Source organism: Lampetra planeri, chromosome 3, assembly GCF_965212315.1.
Source record: "Lampetra planeri chromosome 3, kcLamPlan1.2.h2, whole genome shotgun sequence".
Taxonomy (NCBI): Eukaryota; Metazoa; Chordata; class Hyperoartia; order Petromyzontiformes; family Petromyzontidae; genus Lampetra; species Lampetra planeri.
In genome coordinates, this window is record NC_136109.1 from 16,487,437 (window position 1) to 16,505,441 (window position 18,005).

Here is an 18,005-nt window from a genome sequence, read left to right on the forward strand (position 1 = left end):
CTCTCTCCTGCGTGCCTGTCACCGGCACGGCATGCACACCCACTCCACGCCCATGACTACATCATCGTCATCATCGACAGCAGCAGCAGCGGGAGGCAGAGAAGAAAGCAGCAGCAGCAGCGGCAGCAGCAGTAGCAGCAGTCGTCAGCCTGCCCCGGTGAGCAGAGCAAGTGCGCTGGGTGGGAGGGTGTCGTTAGCTCCACACTGGCTCGATACATGCGTGGCGCCAATGTTGAAGCTGCTTTAAAAAAAAAAGCCCTGCTGTTGTTGTTGTTGTTGATGCTGCAGCCTCGGGTTAGATGTGTGTCAGTTCAATTTGAGATTATTTGATGTTTTAATTGCAGGAGAGGATTTTTTTAATTGAAGAAGCGTTGGTGTGTGATTATTACTGCGGGAGTGTTGGATTTATTTCAACCTGTTGTATTGCTCGATGTGATATTTAATTTTCAGTGATGATGTCCTAAGCATGTTTATATTTTCAATCATTATGAAGAATATATTCCAGGCACTTCATCCAACAGTGGATTTACGGAGGTTGTGATTGAATTAGTATCGGTAGCCTATTTAAAAAAAAAACATTTATATGTGCTGTCATAGTACAGAGACGCACAACTTCTCATAGCAGCATTGGGTGAGTAAGTGGTGAGTAGGTGAGTGAGTAGGTAAGTAGTGAGTGAGTAGGTGAGTGAGTAGGTGAGTGTGAGTGAGTAGGTGGTGAGTGGCGAGTGAGTAGGTGAGTGGTGAGTAGGTAAGTGGTGAGTTAGTAGGTGAGTGAGTTGGTGAGTGAGTTGGTGATTGAGTGGCGAGTGAGTCGGTGAGTAAGTGGTGAGTAGGTGGTGAGTGAGTGGTAAGTGGTGAGTGAGTGAGTGGTGAGTGGCGAGTGAGTGGCGACTGGGTAGGCGAGTGAGTAGGCGAGTGAGTAGGCGAGTGAGTAGGCGAGTGAGTGGTGAGTAAGTGATGACTGAGTAGGTGGTGAGTGAGTAGGCGACTGACTGAGCGACTGAGTGAGCGACTGAGCGAGCGAGCGAGCTGTATATAAGCGCGTGCGCTCTTTGAAGAGTTTCAGTCGTCACAGCTCCGCACGTGGCGAATGACCGCGCGGCGGTGCGTGCACCCCCCCCCCCCCCGTTTATATACCAACGGGGTCCTTATTACTGCTGCTGCTGCCGCTGCGCCTACGGCTGTGAGTTTGTATAGACAGAAGGTTGACGAGGATAAGGAGGAGCGCGGACATGCCCAGCTTGTTCGCTCGGCACAGCTCCGGGATCGACTGGTGCGAGGGCAACTATCGACACTCGAACAGCATTGCCGAGTTCTACAACACGGTGAGTGCGGACACACACACACACGCGCACGCGCGCGCGCGCACGCACACGCACGCACGCGCACGGACACACACGCGCACACACGCGCACACACACGCGCGCACGCACACGCACACACACACACACGGACACGCACGCACGCGCGCGCGCATACGCACGCACGCGGACACGCGCGCAAGCAACTATTTAAAGTCCAGGGGTGGGGAACGTCCGACCAGCGGGCCGTACAAGGCAGCCCGCGAAATCATTTGGTGTGGCCCTGCCAAGGCAACCGCAGGCAGGACTCGAAATTCAATAAATCTAGGAGCAAACCTGGAAAAGCAGTTGCGAGTAGCAGCAACATCATCAATAGCAGCTAACATCACACGCCTCGCCCAAAGAGAAGCAGTTCCAGCCATCGCATTAGGGGCGAGTTAATTAAATGCTTGAGCAAATATAACGGGATAATTTTTCAGTTGTAAATACAGTATCCAAATGGCCCTTGGCAGAAAAAAAGGTTCCACACCCCTGATTTTTAAACTAATAAACTCGAAACTCGTTTTTGTTCGTTTTAAACCAAGCGAGACACCTCCGATGAGCAATGGTTTGGCTACGTGCGGTGCGAAAGAAGTTCAACTCTGAGCTCTTTTTCGGACGCGACCTGGCCACCACAAATGATAACATCAACGAAGTGGGCTCATAACGTGGACATCTAAACGCTCGATGTTGATTCTAATTGTGGAGGGGAAACACTGGAGGATCCGGAGAAAAATCCACGCGACCACGGGGAGAGAGACACCGCAAACTCCAAATATACAGCAGGCGCCGGGGTCGGGATCGAACCCACGACCTCCTGTAGACCAGGCGAGGTAGTTAACATCTCGGGAGAGAGACACCGCAAACTTCAAATATACAGCAGGTGTCTGGGTCGGGATCGAAACCCACGACCTCCTGCAGACCAGGCGAGGGAGTTAACATCTCGGGGAGAAATACACCGTAAACTCCAAATATACAGCAGGTGTCTGGGTCGGGATCGAAACCCACGACCTCCTGTAGACCAGGCGAGGTAGTTAACATCGCTGCGAGATGTTACCCTCCGCCGCTCTCACCCCTCTCTCTATCTCTCTCGCAGGGCTATCAGCAGCATGTGTATTTGTCCTGGCGGAATCCGATGAGCTATGAAGCTCTTTTCCACAGATGTCCAGTCGGGGCATGGGGGTCAGCAAGGTTGCAACAACGCAACTGGTCAGTTCAGTGCGCGCCTTCGTACGGGCTCGTATTAGCCAGGGCTGCCTGCCTCTCAGATATCGCCTCGTCTCGACCGGGAATCGAAAGTAGGATTAGTACCGTGGCAGGAGAGAGAGAGAGGGGGGGGGAGGTTGAGACGGCTTGAGATAAGTTCAGTGCGCCAATCACTGCGCCACCGCTCACCCTTCCAATGTCGCCACGGCTGTTACCGCTCAGAGAGGCGCCTCCTGTCCACCCCATTGCGCAGACGGCGTTGCCCGTGAAACAGCTGCGCAAAAAAAAAACTGTGTCCGTGCGCGTTATATAAACAGGTTGTCGCTCTGCTCTGCGGTAGGGCCATTGCCCGAAGCGTCTGACTATTTATAGCGAGGGTTTTCTCACGTGGCTATGTCCCCGAAACATTGCTTTGTGACAGAGGTCGCAACCGGGTACCCGATACCCGTACCCTACCCGATACCCGGCTACCCGTTCCCGGCCGGGTACGGGTAGCCCTTTGCTACCCTGGTGCGGCCGGGTACGGGTACGGGTAGGCCGTGAGTCACTGGTGAGTCACCGTTTGTCACTCATTTTGGGTAGGGTACGGGTAGGGAACGGGTACCCGTACCCGGCCGGGTACGGGTCCCCATTTGCGACCCTGGTGCGGCCGGGTACGGGTAAGGAATCAAATCCCGTTTGCGACCTCTGCTTTGTAATGCGATTGCGTCGCTCCCCCACTACCACCACCGCACCACTTCTTGACAAGACAGCTCGTCGAAGAGCGAAGAGCGAGCCTTGTGAACAGCGCTGGCTGGCAGCGGGTCTCTCAGTCCCCGCGAGGTTGAGGATAGCGCCTCGTGATGAGCTCGTTGAGATTGTCACAAAAGACGCCGAGACATTGACATGAAATGTCCCCCGCTGCAAATTAGTTTTTTTTAGCGGGGGAGTCTCTGTCGCTCCCAGTACTGAGTTCGTCTGCGCTGCGTAGAAGGCTCCCCTAAAAACGTCACCGATTATCTGCTCGCGTTCCCTGTTTAGGGACCACGGTGTTATTGACGAATGTGCCGATCGTTTGTTGTTGTATTTTCATTTGTTATTCATTCTTGCCTGAGCCACCTTCCAACCAACGCAGCGTCGCACTGGCACGGCATGCGTGCTGATGCTCGCAGGTGTCAACAGGCAGCAGCAGCAGCAGCGGCGCCGGTGATGATTGTGGCCAGCTTGTTATTACTGGCCCTGCAGGGTAATCCCAACCCGTGTCCTTAAATTGGGGGGGGGGGGCTTCTCCGCTGCCACGGAGATTGCAGAGTTTTCTAAGAGACGACACGAGATATCCCGTGTGCACCCGGGGGGGGGCGAGGGAGCTTCAGCGCCTCCGCTGTTTTATCAGCTGTGTCGTGTTTCACATCAATTACCGCCGCGTGCTCTTCACCCCCCACCCACCCACCCACCTCCCCTCTCCTCCCACTGTGACTCCTCAAAGCGACTAAGCCCGATGCAGCGCCGGCAGGAAACAACATGCGCACACATATCGTATCGGTGTCTCTACAAATGCAGTTTCTGCACATACCATATCGGTGTCTCTACAAATGCAGTAAATGCAGAAACCGTACGGGTATAGAAATTTCGATTAAAAGCTTTCGTGACTGCAGGGATTCATCTTCTTGGTTCTTTCGGTAAAGTCACGTAGAATGGCAATAATAAAATAATAAAAATAAAACATAATAAAATAATTCTCACGACGTGTCGGCCACAACGCAAGCAGCCGTCCTCAGGTGAAGAACAGGTCTGTCGATAAGACAGAGTCTGTCTTATCGACAGACCTGAGGACGGCTGCTTGCGTTGTGGCCGAAACGTCGTGAGAATTATTTTATTATGTTTTATTTTTATTATTTTATTATTTCCCTTCTACGTGACTTTACCGAAAGAACCAAGAAGACAAAGGGTATAGAAATGTTCATCGGCCCATGTTGGGCTTTCCAGACATATTTTCAAGCAGGTGACCAGTTTTCACCTGCTCGGTCTCATCAGCAGCCAGGCTTGTTAAACACGTGTTGCTCGAGTACCCGATGTTAGTGGCAAGAGCGCCCCATATAAACTATGGGGGCCCTGTGGAACGCAACAAAAATATAATGCCGCACGCAAACTCATCACGTGCTGTCGTGGTGCATTGTGGATTAAAGCATAAATATAGACATCAACATTGTGGGTCTCATCAGCAGAATCGGGATACTGTACAGCACAGTACTTAGTTTCAATGATCCTAAAATGACAGGGTGAGATTACCCAAGGGAAAACGAGACTTTATTTCAAAAGCCTCATCACGTTTCCCAGCAATCCATCTCAATACACCTATTACATGTTTTTAACACTTTCATCAGTAAGGCATGGGACCTTCGTTCTCACGGTATCCAATCACCTGTTGAGAAGGTAAGTGTGGGGCACGACAACTTAGTGGAGTTATGTATAGCTGTAGCGACATGAGTTTCTGAGGATCGGCCTCCTGCCTACAGTACTGCACACGTAATCTTACAACAGCGATTATTTGTATTGCAGTACCATTCATTCTGCATCCACGCCATCTGATTACGTTTCTAAATTTAAGAGTAAATTTAAGAGTAACTATTTGGCCTTAAGAGTAACTATTTGGCAATTAATCATCAACCATGAGCTAGCAACTACTGGATGGAGGCCTAAATCCAAGGTATCAATCCCTCGTGATCTGGTGAGGCAACACATTTATCTGTCGCCTGCACATGGTTTATCTCACCACTCCATCTCTGCAATGGTCATCCTCTCAAACGTGTTCATCCCTTTGGCTTCCGTTCTATCGTCCGTCTTGACCATTGATCATCCCTTCTGCCAAAATCCCACTTTTCTTCATAGTCAATATTATGTCTACAACTTAAAATGTATTCTCTGATCCATGTTTTCCTCTCCGTGTCTCTCAGCGTTATTCTCATCATGAATCTAGCTCGGCTCATTTGCACAATGCTTTGCTTTGTTGTTGTCCACGTCCTTGTTGGCAATTAATAATGGTAATTTGTTATACAAACAAAATGCAGGCACCCAAGTTGTTGCCCACACGGTCCATTTAATAACTCATGTTCGCGTTAACTTTAAGGTATTTATAATGTAATATTTTTTTCTGCATCGTTGAATTGTTTTATGTTTTGATGCATTCATATAAGGCCAGGTCTCCTTCGGATAGGTCCTCTATCTGTACAGTACGTGTCCTTTATTAACCAAGTGAAATCCTGGTGGGAATTTTCGCCCAGTCAGGGAATATGTGTAAGCATACACACATAGGAATCCGTCAGGGGCATCATGTTTTTGTATGATACAGTTAAATTACAGGTCAAACTTGCATGATGGTATCTGGGGCTATGACACTGGCACACGAAAGCCTAAAGCTTGCGAGCGATGTCACAGGATCTTTAGCGTCCTCATTACAGCCGATAGCATGCTGCGGAAATGACACATACAAACTACTCGGCAAGCATTTCTCGTTCTAATATATACTGTATACCATATTCGTCCAGACTGTAACATGCTCTGTAAAGTAAGACACAACCCCAGTGTGACCGTTATCGATAAAGTTAGACAAATCTGGTCACGTGCAAATACAGTACCTACCGGATTACAAGGTTGCATCTCCAACTATTGCTTTAAAACACAAATCAAAGAGTGCATTTCATAATGGGGTATATATGCGGTGTCCTATCTTTGTCTCCTAGCCTTTTTACAATTTCACTGAAGTGAGAGGGCAACGGTTTGTTAATACCAACTCTCGCAATTACAACTTTGTCAGTTCTATTCTTGCGTGTGGCAATATGTTCAGGGGCTAAATCCCAAAGTCGAGGTATCTAATTCTAGATTTGAAGCTTTCGTGACTGCAAGGATTCATATTCTTAGGGGTTTTTTTCGGTAAAGTCACGTAGGTAAAAAATTAAAATTAATAAAAGTAAAATAAAATAAAGATCACGACGTTTCGGAGGCAACACAGGCTTCCGTCTTCAGGTGGAACCGTCACAACACGCTTGCTGTATCAAATGATAAATTTCTCATTTGATACAGCAAGCGTGCCACCTGAAGACGGAAGCTTGTGTTGCCTCCGAAACGTCGTGATTTTTATTTTATTTTTTATTTTACTTTTATTAATTTACATTTTTTTACCTACGTGACTTTACCGAAAAAACCCAAGAATATGAATCGAGGTATATAAGCCACGAGAGGGCTTCAGGAGACAGTTCGTCTAGTTTTGCTGTCCCTCCGTTGAAGGGGTGCAGACCACAGTGATTTATTTTATGGCCACTATGGCAAACACGTGGCTTGTCTTTAATATCCCATTCGTCAAGGATATGTGCACGTCAGCCTGTTGATGTTCAGACGTGGTCACTGGTGTACATCAGTGTCTTCAGGGAATGTTAACGTCAGGAGGTGTATGTTTGGGACTCGAATATTGTGATTATTCTGGACGGCCACATTGTTCCACTCTGTTTGTCAGATCCTCATCTGAATGAAGGCCTCCTCACACCATGTCAGTCAAAGTCATTCTTTGACCATGCTTCACCACCCCGATCAATGCAGGTTGGCAAAGAGCAGTGGGTGGGATGGCCAGGACCGTTGAGATATCATGCGCCACTGACTTTAGCCGTGGCCGGGAATTGAACTCAGGTTTTCAGGTTCATAACGCTGTCCACAATGGCATGTCGGTGGCACTTAATGTTGCTTGAAAGCACACGGGCTATAAATAAGATGAATCAGAAAATTCCCAGACTTACAAAACACCCACAAACTGCCCGTGCAATTGCACCGCGACACATTCCGCCGCTCCTGACGCGGTTATCTGACTTCACCACCTGAAAGTGAATCGCAGCTGCATCTACGTCAGCCAAACAAAAGAAGAAGAACCGCTGTGCAACAAAAATCCCTTGACACTACTCGTAATACTTGGTCACCTTATTCACGAACCGATTCCACCAAAACACGTGAGTTTGGCTCGTTGGTTCGATCCCGACCCTGACACCTGGTTATTTGGAGTTTGCATGTTCTCCCCGTGGTCGTGTGGACTTTTCTCGGGATCCTCCGGTTTTCCCCTCCGCTTTTAGAAACATGCGTTTCGAGTGTTTGGCTGTTATAGATTTCCACGTGATGAAAAGCCACTTCGTTGTGGCCAGGTCGCTTATGAAAAAAGAGCTACAGCAAACAGCTCAGTGGGCCTTGCCGGGTAAACAAAACAAAACATTTCATACTGAGCCGACTTCACATTAATTATTCACGTAATTTCCACAAATGTATAAGGGGGTGGGGAGTGGTGGCGCAGTGGTTCATGCGCTCCGTTGTGAACCCGGCGACTCGACTTTGATTTCCGTCCATGGCGAACGTCAGTGGCGAGTGACGGCCACTTCACCAACATGAAGAACTCTTCACCAACATGAAGAAATCTTCACCAACATAAAGAACGCTTCACCAACATGAACAACGCTTCACCAACCTGAACAACGCTTCACCAACATGAAGAACGCTTCACCAACCTGAACAACGCTTCACCAACATGAAGAACTCTTCACCAACATGAAAAAATTCTCCATCAACCTGAAGGGCGCTTCACCAACATGAAGAACGCTTCACCATCATGAAGAACACTTCACCATCATTAAGAACACTTCACCATCATGAAGAACGCTTCACCAACATGAAGAACGCTTCACCATCATGAAGAACGCTTTACCATCATGAAAAACGCTTCACCAACATGAAGAACGCTTCACCAACCTGCACTGACCCGCATGACGCAGTATCGTTCAACACCCCCCTCCCTGCCCCCCATGACGAATGTGAGAAGGCCTTCATCTCGCGGTGGATTGAGAACTGATCGTAACATTTACGATGCATCACTTTGAACAAAACTGGGTCAGCCGTGTATTGCTTGGGCACTGTGCCGAGCGAATCGATGTCGTAGCTCCATTGGGCTTTACGCAGTCAAGTGTGTTGGACAAAGAAAGTGCATCACGGGATTTGCAGTGTTCACGAGGTGCTTGGAACGACGTGTTAGGTGTCCCTGTAACATCCAATTATGAACTCATGGGCAGAGTGAACATTCGCACGTCATCCAGCTTTCACAGCGGCCGATGTTATCGCTATGCACAGCGACGTGAAGGCAAGAGAAGCGTGCAGTTTGGTTTGGGAAAGTTATGCTGGAGCTCCATCTGTTCTTGACGTACAGGACAGTTCGTAATTGCTTGTCAGCTTGGCACATTCACCATGTGCGTAAGTATGAGTTATTCAACCGCACGGCGTACGGGGAGGCTTTCATCCAGCGGTTGCTTGACAGAGGGCTGTACATTTACTGTGATTGCAGTTCATCTTTGTGGCACAGAGTCAATAAGTATTTGATCACGACGTGCAATGAATAAAGAGTCAGATGCAAGCAGGTGGAAACCAATTTCTTCATACTCTGCCTTATCGCTGCCACCCTCCCTTCCCCATGGCGTCTGGGGAGAAGATAATTTTAAGTGACGGAGGCAGTGGCATACCAAGGCCTCTATTAGTTGTTGGCTGATGCTGCAATGGCTTAATGTAACCAACACACCACACATACATCTCATCTCCACAAATGACAGCATGCGACATTTCAGCTGGATTAAGTGTCTCGCTGATGTACGGCGGCATTCAACCCATCACTCACTTGCCAGGGCTGCATAATTAAACCGAACATTCGGTCAGGCCGGCGTTTCCAGAATGACCACACCAGGCAATTGGCTTGACATATACTGAACACCATTAGTAATAACTTGATCAACCGCTTTTGCTAGCCCTGTTGTCAAGGCTCAACAGAGACGTCAATCTGGATTGGGATAGGGCTGTAACACACCCTTGGAACAAACAGGCCACAAATGCAATAGCTCTCAACTGATACATTTCCATGTCTGTCAGCTAACAGGTTGACAGCGTCCGATATACACAGTGCCTCGTGCACACTGAGGTCAACCTCAGTACCCGTAGCGTGGTTGGAATAGACCCTGGTGCAAGCAATGGAATGGGGCCTCCCGTACTCTTTTTCCCGTTCTTCGCATTCGCTTAAACGATGAAGCATAAGCTTCCCCAGACATACGTAAATAATATACATTCGCCACTTATTATGTGTACGAGCTGGAAATGCTGGCACCTGTACGGCCGCACAATTCTCATTTCCTGTTAGATCAGTAATTAAACCATCAGCCAAAGGAAAAACAGCTGAGTGGCATGCTTTGCTGACCTCTAGGCTAAACTACTGTTGTCAAAAATAAAGCCATTGGAAATAGATATTTCTGCGTAACAAAGTAAATGAATCAAGGTGAATTTATCTGTATCACTCGCTTTGTGTTGTTTAAACCAATGGAATAGCATGCCTGGCATGGGCCCTCGTGCAAGGAATACTATTTATACTTTTTTATTTTACCAGGCAAGGCCCTCTGAACTATGTAGCTCTTTTTCAAAAGCGACCTGGCCTCAAATGATATCTCAACGAAGCGGCTTATCACGTGGGAATTGATAGCAGCCAAATACTCTAAACGCGTGTTTCTAAACGTGGAGGGAAGAACCGGAGGACCCGGAGATAAATCCACGCAACCACGGGCAGAGAGACCTGCAAACTCCAAATATGCAAGCGTCAGGGTCGGGATCGAACCCACGATCTCCTGTATATCAGGCGAGGTAGTTAACGTCTCACCACCGTAGTGCCGTAATGAAATGGGGGGCCCCTGTCAAATTCAGCATCTAGGCCACTCCAGCCCATGGGCCCCACCTGTACACTCGAAAGCCACACGGCTGTTTACCAAGTGCAACAAATTATTTGGTGATCCTTCGTTGGCAATGGTGCACAAGTGCAAATACCCCCCCCCCCCCCAAATGAACAAATTCATCAATAACGCTGCCTTAAAAGGAAAAAAAATGTAGAATCGGTGACATTCTGAGCAATGGCCCTTTGTGTACTATTAGCGCAATTGCCTATTTAATGTTTTTACTTTTCATGCCACAGCGTTATTGACGATTGTGTTCAGTTTTATGTTCGCTATGTCTGCACACGAGTTGAGACGTGAAGCTGACGGGCAAAGCTTAGCAACAGGTGCAGATCGGAGAGTGTCGTTGAGATCCACATGACTCAATAAGCACTGATTATGGTTTAAAATGTCCAGGTTTTAACCTTAACTTGAGAAAACACATTTGGATGATCAAGATTGCAATTTCCCTCACCTGGCCGTCAACTTTAGCCGTGTGGTTTTATTATGGTTATTGCTGTGTTGTGGTGCTGGCCACCCACCCCCCTCGTGTACCGCTAACAGCACTTGCCCAAAAACATCTGTTAGGGCTATAAGTGGGCCCTTTGTCTTTTTGCTGTGTCGTGAACTCTCATTTAGTGTGGCACTGGGGTCTTCGGCAGCTGATAGATGTAATCTGATTGAGGGCACAGGAAGTTACCTTTACAGTCAGTACCGGCTGCGAGTCACCCTTAGAGATTGACAATCCCAGTGCTATCAGCACAGCACGTGGCCACAAACAAACACGTGCTGGGCATGACGTAGTTCTGTCGCAATGTGCAGGATGAAAGCTGCTGCTATTGAGCAACAGGCGCTGTAACAAATCGTATCGCGCGGTTGGACTATCCGCCTCTCACACGACCGCCACTATCACGCACAACGCCGTGACGTACGTGACGACATACGTGCATAACGTAGCACAGCGATGTGCAATATATCCCGTGGGTAAAAACAAAGCGCGCATGCAAAGCCGTGTGTGAGTGTGTCCGGTAGAACTACACTGATTAATGACACTACGTAACACGATTTTTGTTCCTGGGTAGTAAGTGTTATTTTCTAATTGCTTGTGCGTCAAAAGTATAGAAAATTGCTATTATTCCCCGGGAAACTTTGCTTTTGTGAACAGGACTTTACGTGAACGAAAGACACAAAAGCACACGTTTTCTCATTGAAAATAGGTAAATTTCAAAATATCACTGTCCTGGTCACAAAAGCAAAGTTTGTGGGGACTAATAGCCATTTCTGTACTTTTGAGGCATAAGCTATTAGAAAATAACACTTAGTACCCAGGAACATTTTTTTTGTGTTACACAGTGTTACCGACAACTCCTGTTTATCTAACGGGACCGCAGTGGTCTGGGGAAAATCCGTTCATCCTGAGCGCGGGGTCGTGGAAAGCGCGGGGTTCGCAGGTGCTGCTGCTGCTGCCGTGGCAAAGGGCCGCTGAGCCCGAGGCAGAGGTGGCAACCGGGTACCCGATACCCTTACCCTACCCGATACCCGTACCCTACCCGATACCCGGCTACCCGGCCGGGTACGGGTAGCCGTTTGCGACCCTGGTGCGGCCGGGTACGGGTACGGGTAGGCCGTGAGTCACCGGTGAGTAACCGTTTGTCACTCATTTCGGGTAGGGTACGGGTACGGTTAGGGAACGGGTACCCATTTGCGACCCTGGTGCGGCCGGGTACGGGTAGGCCGTGAGTCACTGGTGAGTAACCGTTTGTCACTCATTTCGGGCAGGGTACGGGTGCGGGTACCCATTTGCGACTCTGGTGCGGCCGGGTACAGGTAAGGAATCAAAACCCGTTTGCGACCTCTGGCCCGAGGACCCGGGTGGCGCTGCCCTGGCCACGGGCTGTGCTCGCGAGCCCAGAGGAGCGCGCCGCACGGCTCCCCACGCCGCTGTGCGCAACTCGGGCTGCTCAGCGCACCGTCCCGGCTCGCGCTCTCGCGATGCAGTGTCCCAGCGTCTCCCAGTGACCGCGACACTTTGCTGAGCATAGGACGAGTGAAGTGACAATAACAATGCTATTATCCGCATTTGTCCGTGATTTATTCTCGCAGTGGAAACACACGGATGGACCTACCTCCAACCCCCCCGCAGATAATAGGATCCGCGGAGTATATCCTCCGCGTGGGCACGGATAAGAGGAGTTTTCACGTTGCTGTAACTAGGGACGGTCAAAAATATTTTGAGAATTGGATGGTAAATGAAAAGTAAACACCACTTGACGTTTCCGTCATGAACATATCCTTAACGTGCACTGTGGAGTCTTAGTGTTTACATTGTAGCTCACCTTTCCTCTACCCAGGTAAGATAGCACGAACTCTTCTGCTGGACCATCTCTGAACCACCCCTTAAATCATCCCTGAAGCTGTAAAGCTGTACCACCACTGCACTCCCCTAACACAAGCTCAACAAGCTCTGTGAATCATTGTTTTATCAGTTTTTTTTTATCATCAGGAAACAGGGCTCCAAATTAGTTTTATGCTTATCTTACCATACTTTAGGGATTAAACTCACGTACTTACGCTGTAATCTTTACTGTCAATGATCTCGTAACTCCTTTCTTCCCTTACACATTGTGACTGTGTTTTTGTCATAGTTACCTCTGGTCAGTCATAGGACACCATGCTTATAAATGTTTGTGGCCCATACTTGCTGACCTTGTGGTTTTGACTGAGCAAATGCATAAGTGCAGATAAGGGAAAATATGCTCAGCCGCCAATACTCCGAAGGAATAATTAACCACAAGTATATATTATCATGAGTTTGTTATTATTTTCGTTGTGTGCTGGTTTTTGCACACACACGGCATATAAGCTTAACAACAATTCATGCCCAAATAAAATACTTTAATCTTGAATCAGACCTATATGTTTTGCTCAAGGGCCTTGAAGAAGATTTGTGGCCCACCATGAAATAACAAAAATGTTATTTTGTGAAAGATATCATTTCCGGCGACACGAGGTGGCGAGATATGAACTCTGTCGCCTGGTATACAGGAGGTCGTGGGTTCGATCCCGACCCCGATGCCTGTATATTTGGAGTTTGCGTGTTCTCTCCGTGGTCATGTGGATGTTTTTCTGGGTCCCCAAGTTTTGCCCTCCACATTTAGGATCAACGTGCATTTAGAGTATTTGGCTGATACAAATGTCCACGTGGTAACCCACTTCGTTGGGCTAGCATTTGTTTCCAGGTAACTTCTGGAAAATATCTATATGGGTCAGTGGGCCTTGCCTGATAAAATAAAATAAAAATTGTTAAAAATAATTTATCTGAAACTATTCCACGGGCAACTTCTCATTCATGGCCTTGTGGAGCAGCAGTGGTCTGCAGACCATATTTTGGGACTCACCGGTCTAAGGTATAGAGTTAGGGTTCTGGTTGGAGTGAGGGTTATGGTAGCTCAGAGGCTCACGATAAAAGCCCCCATCCAAACTCATTGAGCACACAGCCTGCTTCTCTATCGACCCCTGCTCCAGGACTCGCCTTGCCATTCTATGGATGAACAAGCACGGCATCCCCGATCGTACCTTTGCTGGCTTTATATTCCCCTATGCGAGACTGTAATGATACTTCATATTATGGAAAGACCCTGCGCTTGCCAAAGAATTTCCACCACTGGCTTAGGGCTCTAAAGAGGAGTTGAACACCACCTTAATGTCTATTTCAGGAACAAATCACTTTGGCTTTTGCATGACATGCAGTGAGTGTGGGTTACAGCAATCTGCCGTGTAACAATAATAATAATCACCTGAAATGCTCTTCTCTCTGTTCGCGCTGCAGGTGAGCAATGTGGCCTTCTTCCTGCTGCCGCCGCTCATGCACTACCTGTTCGCACCTTACGGGCGCCAGCGCGGCCCCGCCGTCCACGCCGTCTGGCTGCTCATGATGGTTGTCGGTAAGGAGGGCCAGCGGCGAGTGTGCGTTTTCATTTTCGGGTTTTCATGGTTTTCTTTTTGCGTGCACGTGCGTGTGAAACAACCATCCATAGCCATGCAAAAAATAAAAAAATGTTAAATCGGTGGCGTCGCTGTCGAGTGTGAAGGCGGTGCAGCTGCACCGAGGCCCACGGACCAGAGGAAGGGGTCCAAGCGCCGGGCTACGAGGAGGGGAGATCTTGGACAGGGAGGGACACATTCTATTACTTGCACCAGGGGCCCATGCCCATCATTGCTGTGACACCAGTCAAAATTGAAAAGCGCGAGCGATACAGACGATTCACGATTATTGCTTCAATTTAATTTGTAGCAGTCGCTAATGCCGACGTGCTTGGGTTTTGATCACGTCTGGTCTTCGGTCCAGCCACCCCCCCCCCCCCCTTGGTTGTAGAGCTCGTGGAGACCACTCCGATGCTTCTCGACAATTGTCCCTCTCCTCATCCTGCACACACGCCCCACCCAGCCGAACCGTTTTTGCCAAATCAAAAATGCAATATTCACCTGCTGTGTTCTTTTCCAGAATTATGCAATTTGCTCATTCTGTCTTGCCACGAAATCCCCCAGCATCCATCTCAGACGCCTGTGCTAAAATGCCAAAAACATGTAAATTAGTTCCAGCGAAATCCAATATGCGTCAGTTTGATATTAATGAATATGTGGATTAAATATGCGGACAACATTTGAGGGAGCGTGGGTGCAGAAATGAGTGCGCAGTAGTTTTCGGCCACCCTTTCCACACGGACCAGCGTGGTGAAGTATGGCCCTTGAACCTCCATGACAGACATGGTGTGGGAAGGCCTTCATCCAGCAGTAGATAATCAAAGGACATTTATTATTATTACGTGGTTCAACTACATTGTTGCTTAAGATGCAGTGGATCTCAAATGGTTCTTCACTGGCCAAAGTACATCGAATTAAATTCTACAATTCACGTACTGTTCAAGGCTTCGTAATACATCGTCAGCAATACGTCATCACATTTCACTTCGTGTGAATGTAAGCATGACAGACCCCGGGACCAAGCGTTGTTTGTGAAACAAAACCGGGGGCTACACCTGTGACGACCGTGAATCTGTCGGAAATGCGCACGCGCTCGCCAGAGGTTGGTTGCTCTGACAGCCTTTTGTCACCGAACTGAATGCCCAAACTGAAGACCGCGCACTAACGCACGCTCCGGTTCGGAGTGCATTTATTTGTATCCAGGCTTCTGTGGTCCATTAACCTGCCTGGATTAGACAAGGCAGGGCAAGAGTCAGCTTGCAGCACGAAAATCAGGTAACATCAGTCCTCGAATTCAGGATAATGATCACGCCCAGCTGCGGTGATGTGTCAGCTGCGGGTAATCTGTCCTAAAAATAGAGACAGAGCTTTTATTCAGGTCCTTCAAATCTGAGCGCATTTGCCATTATATAGGGCGGATGGATTGTTCGTCCCGAAACCTCTGTGTTAAAGGACACCGTAGACTCTTAGGAATAAATTGGTATGTGGACTGTTTATTATTGCAAGTCGTAATAATCATTTACCGTAGCACATTTTGTATTCGCCAGTCAGAGGCGATGTTCCTCCGAAAAGAGACATGCAAACTCCAAATATACAAGCATCAGGGTCGGGATCGAACCCACGACCTCCTGTACATCATGCAAGGCAGTTAATGTCTCGCCACCGTGGCGCCGTAACCAAATGGAACCCCTGTCAAATTCTTCCTCCGCCCCCCTTAGATGCTCATCATCTAGGCCACTCCAGCCTATGGGCCCCACCTGTACACTCGAAATCTACACGGCTGTTTACCAAGTTCAACAAATTATTTGCTGATCCTTCATTGGCAATGGTGCACAAGCGCAAATACCCCCAAAAATGAACACTTTCATCAATAACGCTGCCTTTAATGTATAATAGGCGACATTCCTAGCAATGGCCCTTCGTGTGCCATGAGGGACATTGACTAAATCCACGCGACCACGGGGAGAGAGACGTGCAAACTCCAAATATACAAGCATCAGGGTCAGGATCGAACCCACGACCTCCTGCATATCAAGCGAGGGAGTTAACATTTCGCAGTGCAATATTGGCCATGAAACCCAAACTATGGACCGTATAGTAATCCACTGTTAGTGTACGCTTCTTCAACGGAGGAGGAATAGCAAAACCACACGACCTCTCTCTCCTAAAGCCCTCTCGTGGCTATCAGACCTCGACATTGGCGTTTATCTGCTGTACATATTCCCACACGCGAGAATAGAATCGAAGTTGATTTAATTCAAGTGAAAAACATTCTTTTGAAAGTCCCTGCCCTACCCCGTCAATCAGCCTTGTTGCTGTAAAGGAAGAAGAAAAAAAACTGTTTCTGAAATGCAATTTTCTAGACGTCAGCACCGCAGGGCATGTGAGCATGGGCTGTTAACAGGATGTCAGTGTGGGTCATACAGAAAAGGTGGATGGCACGGTTACGCTGACAGTGAAGGATTTAACAGGGAGTCTCCAGTGGAAGTAATTTAGGCCCCTCAGTACCTGAACCAACCCTTATGCCACACCAGCCGCACTGGCGACGTCTGAATGGCAGGTGGATGTGAACGCGGAGTTCTATTGTTATACGAGTAATCAATCTCTAAAAACCACACGCACATTTGTTGTTCGAGGATATATTACATTTCATTTCAGAGGTTATTTATATATTCTCTGTACGCAGGCCTAACGTTGCTGAGAACCTGAATTGCCCTTCGCTTAAATTTGGCAAGTGGTCTTCAAAGTCTGCTTTGCGCGCAGAGAAATATCGCAACCGCTTTTTGGCGTGTTAACTTAACGTTCACAATTTCAGTCTTCTTATCCTGCTAATACCATAGCTGTAAAATAAGCCACCGCATCGTGTTCATTCGTCGATGAGCAAAGCGCAGCGATGAATGCTGCCACTCGGTGTTTTGTCGATTGGGCTTCTGTGTGATGCTTTTGGTCCTTGAACGTGTGGATCGGAGGGGGTGAGACCCACAGACAGCCCGCTTTAGGCCCAGGGTGCAACCCAGAGGTGGTAGGCCCATTGGTGAGCTCACCCTCCCACATGCACCATCAGGCTGTGGCTGCCACGAGAAGAGGGGAGAACTTCATGAATGTGCACCGCTTTTACCTAGTTGACAAAAGAACCGGAACTTTTATGTCACCTGAACATTTGCTGATTTCTCAAAACATCTGACTGAAATTTTCATCCAATTTTCTCTCACCCCGAGTGTCTTGTGGATATCTACCAACCAATACGGTTTACCCGTATTTTTGTCGAGGGAAATTAAGTTTTCAGATCCACACGGCGTACGGCCGTTTCAATACGGGCAACACATTTTTGGTTTTGTCTGTGTTTCTCCCTCGTGATGGGACTTTGTAGGATGAACGTTGAGATTGGTAAGGGGCACGCGGTGACCAATGAGGTCTGAATTGGTCTGTAACAAGGTAGGGCCACTGATAAAGGGGTTAACGGGTGTGCTTGTGGTGTTTGTGGAAATTAAAAACAAATCTACGAGTCTGCAGAAAACAATGGATTGGCTACTCTTTGGTTCTTTCGGTAAAGTCACGTAGAAAGAAAATAAATTAAATGATAGAATACGAAGTTTCGATCGCAGTCGAAACCTCGTATTCTATTATTTATTTGCAATCGAAACGCCGTATTTATTATTTCATTTATTTTCTTTCTACGTGACTTTACCGAAAGAACCAAAGAGTAATTGCTGCAGTCACGAAAGCTCCA

The 18,005-nt window shown here is 48.0% G+C and overlaps 1 protein-coding gene across 2 annotated transcripts in view; it reads left to right on the top strand.

Moving 5' to 3' along the window:
* The window catches only part of ACER1 (alkaline ceramidase 1), a 33,843-nt gene continuing 15,838 nt past the window's right edge, over positions 1 to 18,005 (top strand). The window contains exons 1-3 of one of the 2 annotated variants that reach the window (XM_078622010.1): positions 1 to 157; positions 1,198 to 1,325; positions 14,121 to 14,235. In XM_078622010.1, coding sequence (XP_078478136.1) covers positions 1,233 to 1,325; positions 14,121 to 14,235 — 208 coding nt within the window. In that variant the 5' untranslated portion in view covers positions 1 to 157; positions 1,198 to 1,232. Of the gene's footprint in view, positions 158 to 1,188; positions 1,326 to 14,120; positions 14,236 to 18,005 lie in introns of both variants that reach the window. The other variant, XM_078622004.1, reaches the window with a different exon arrangement.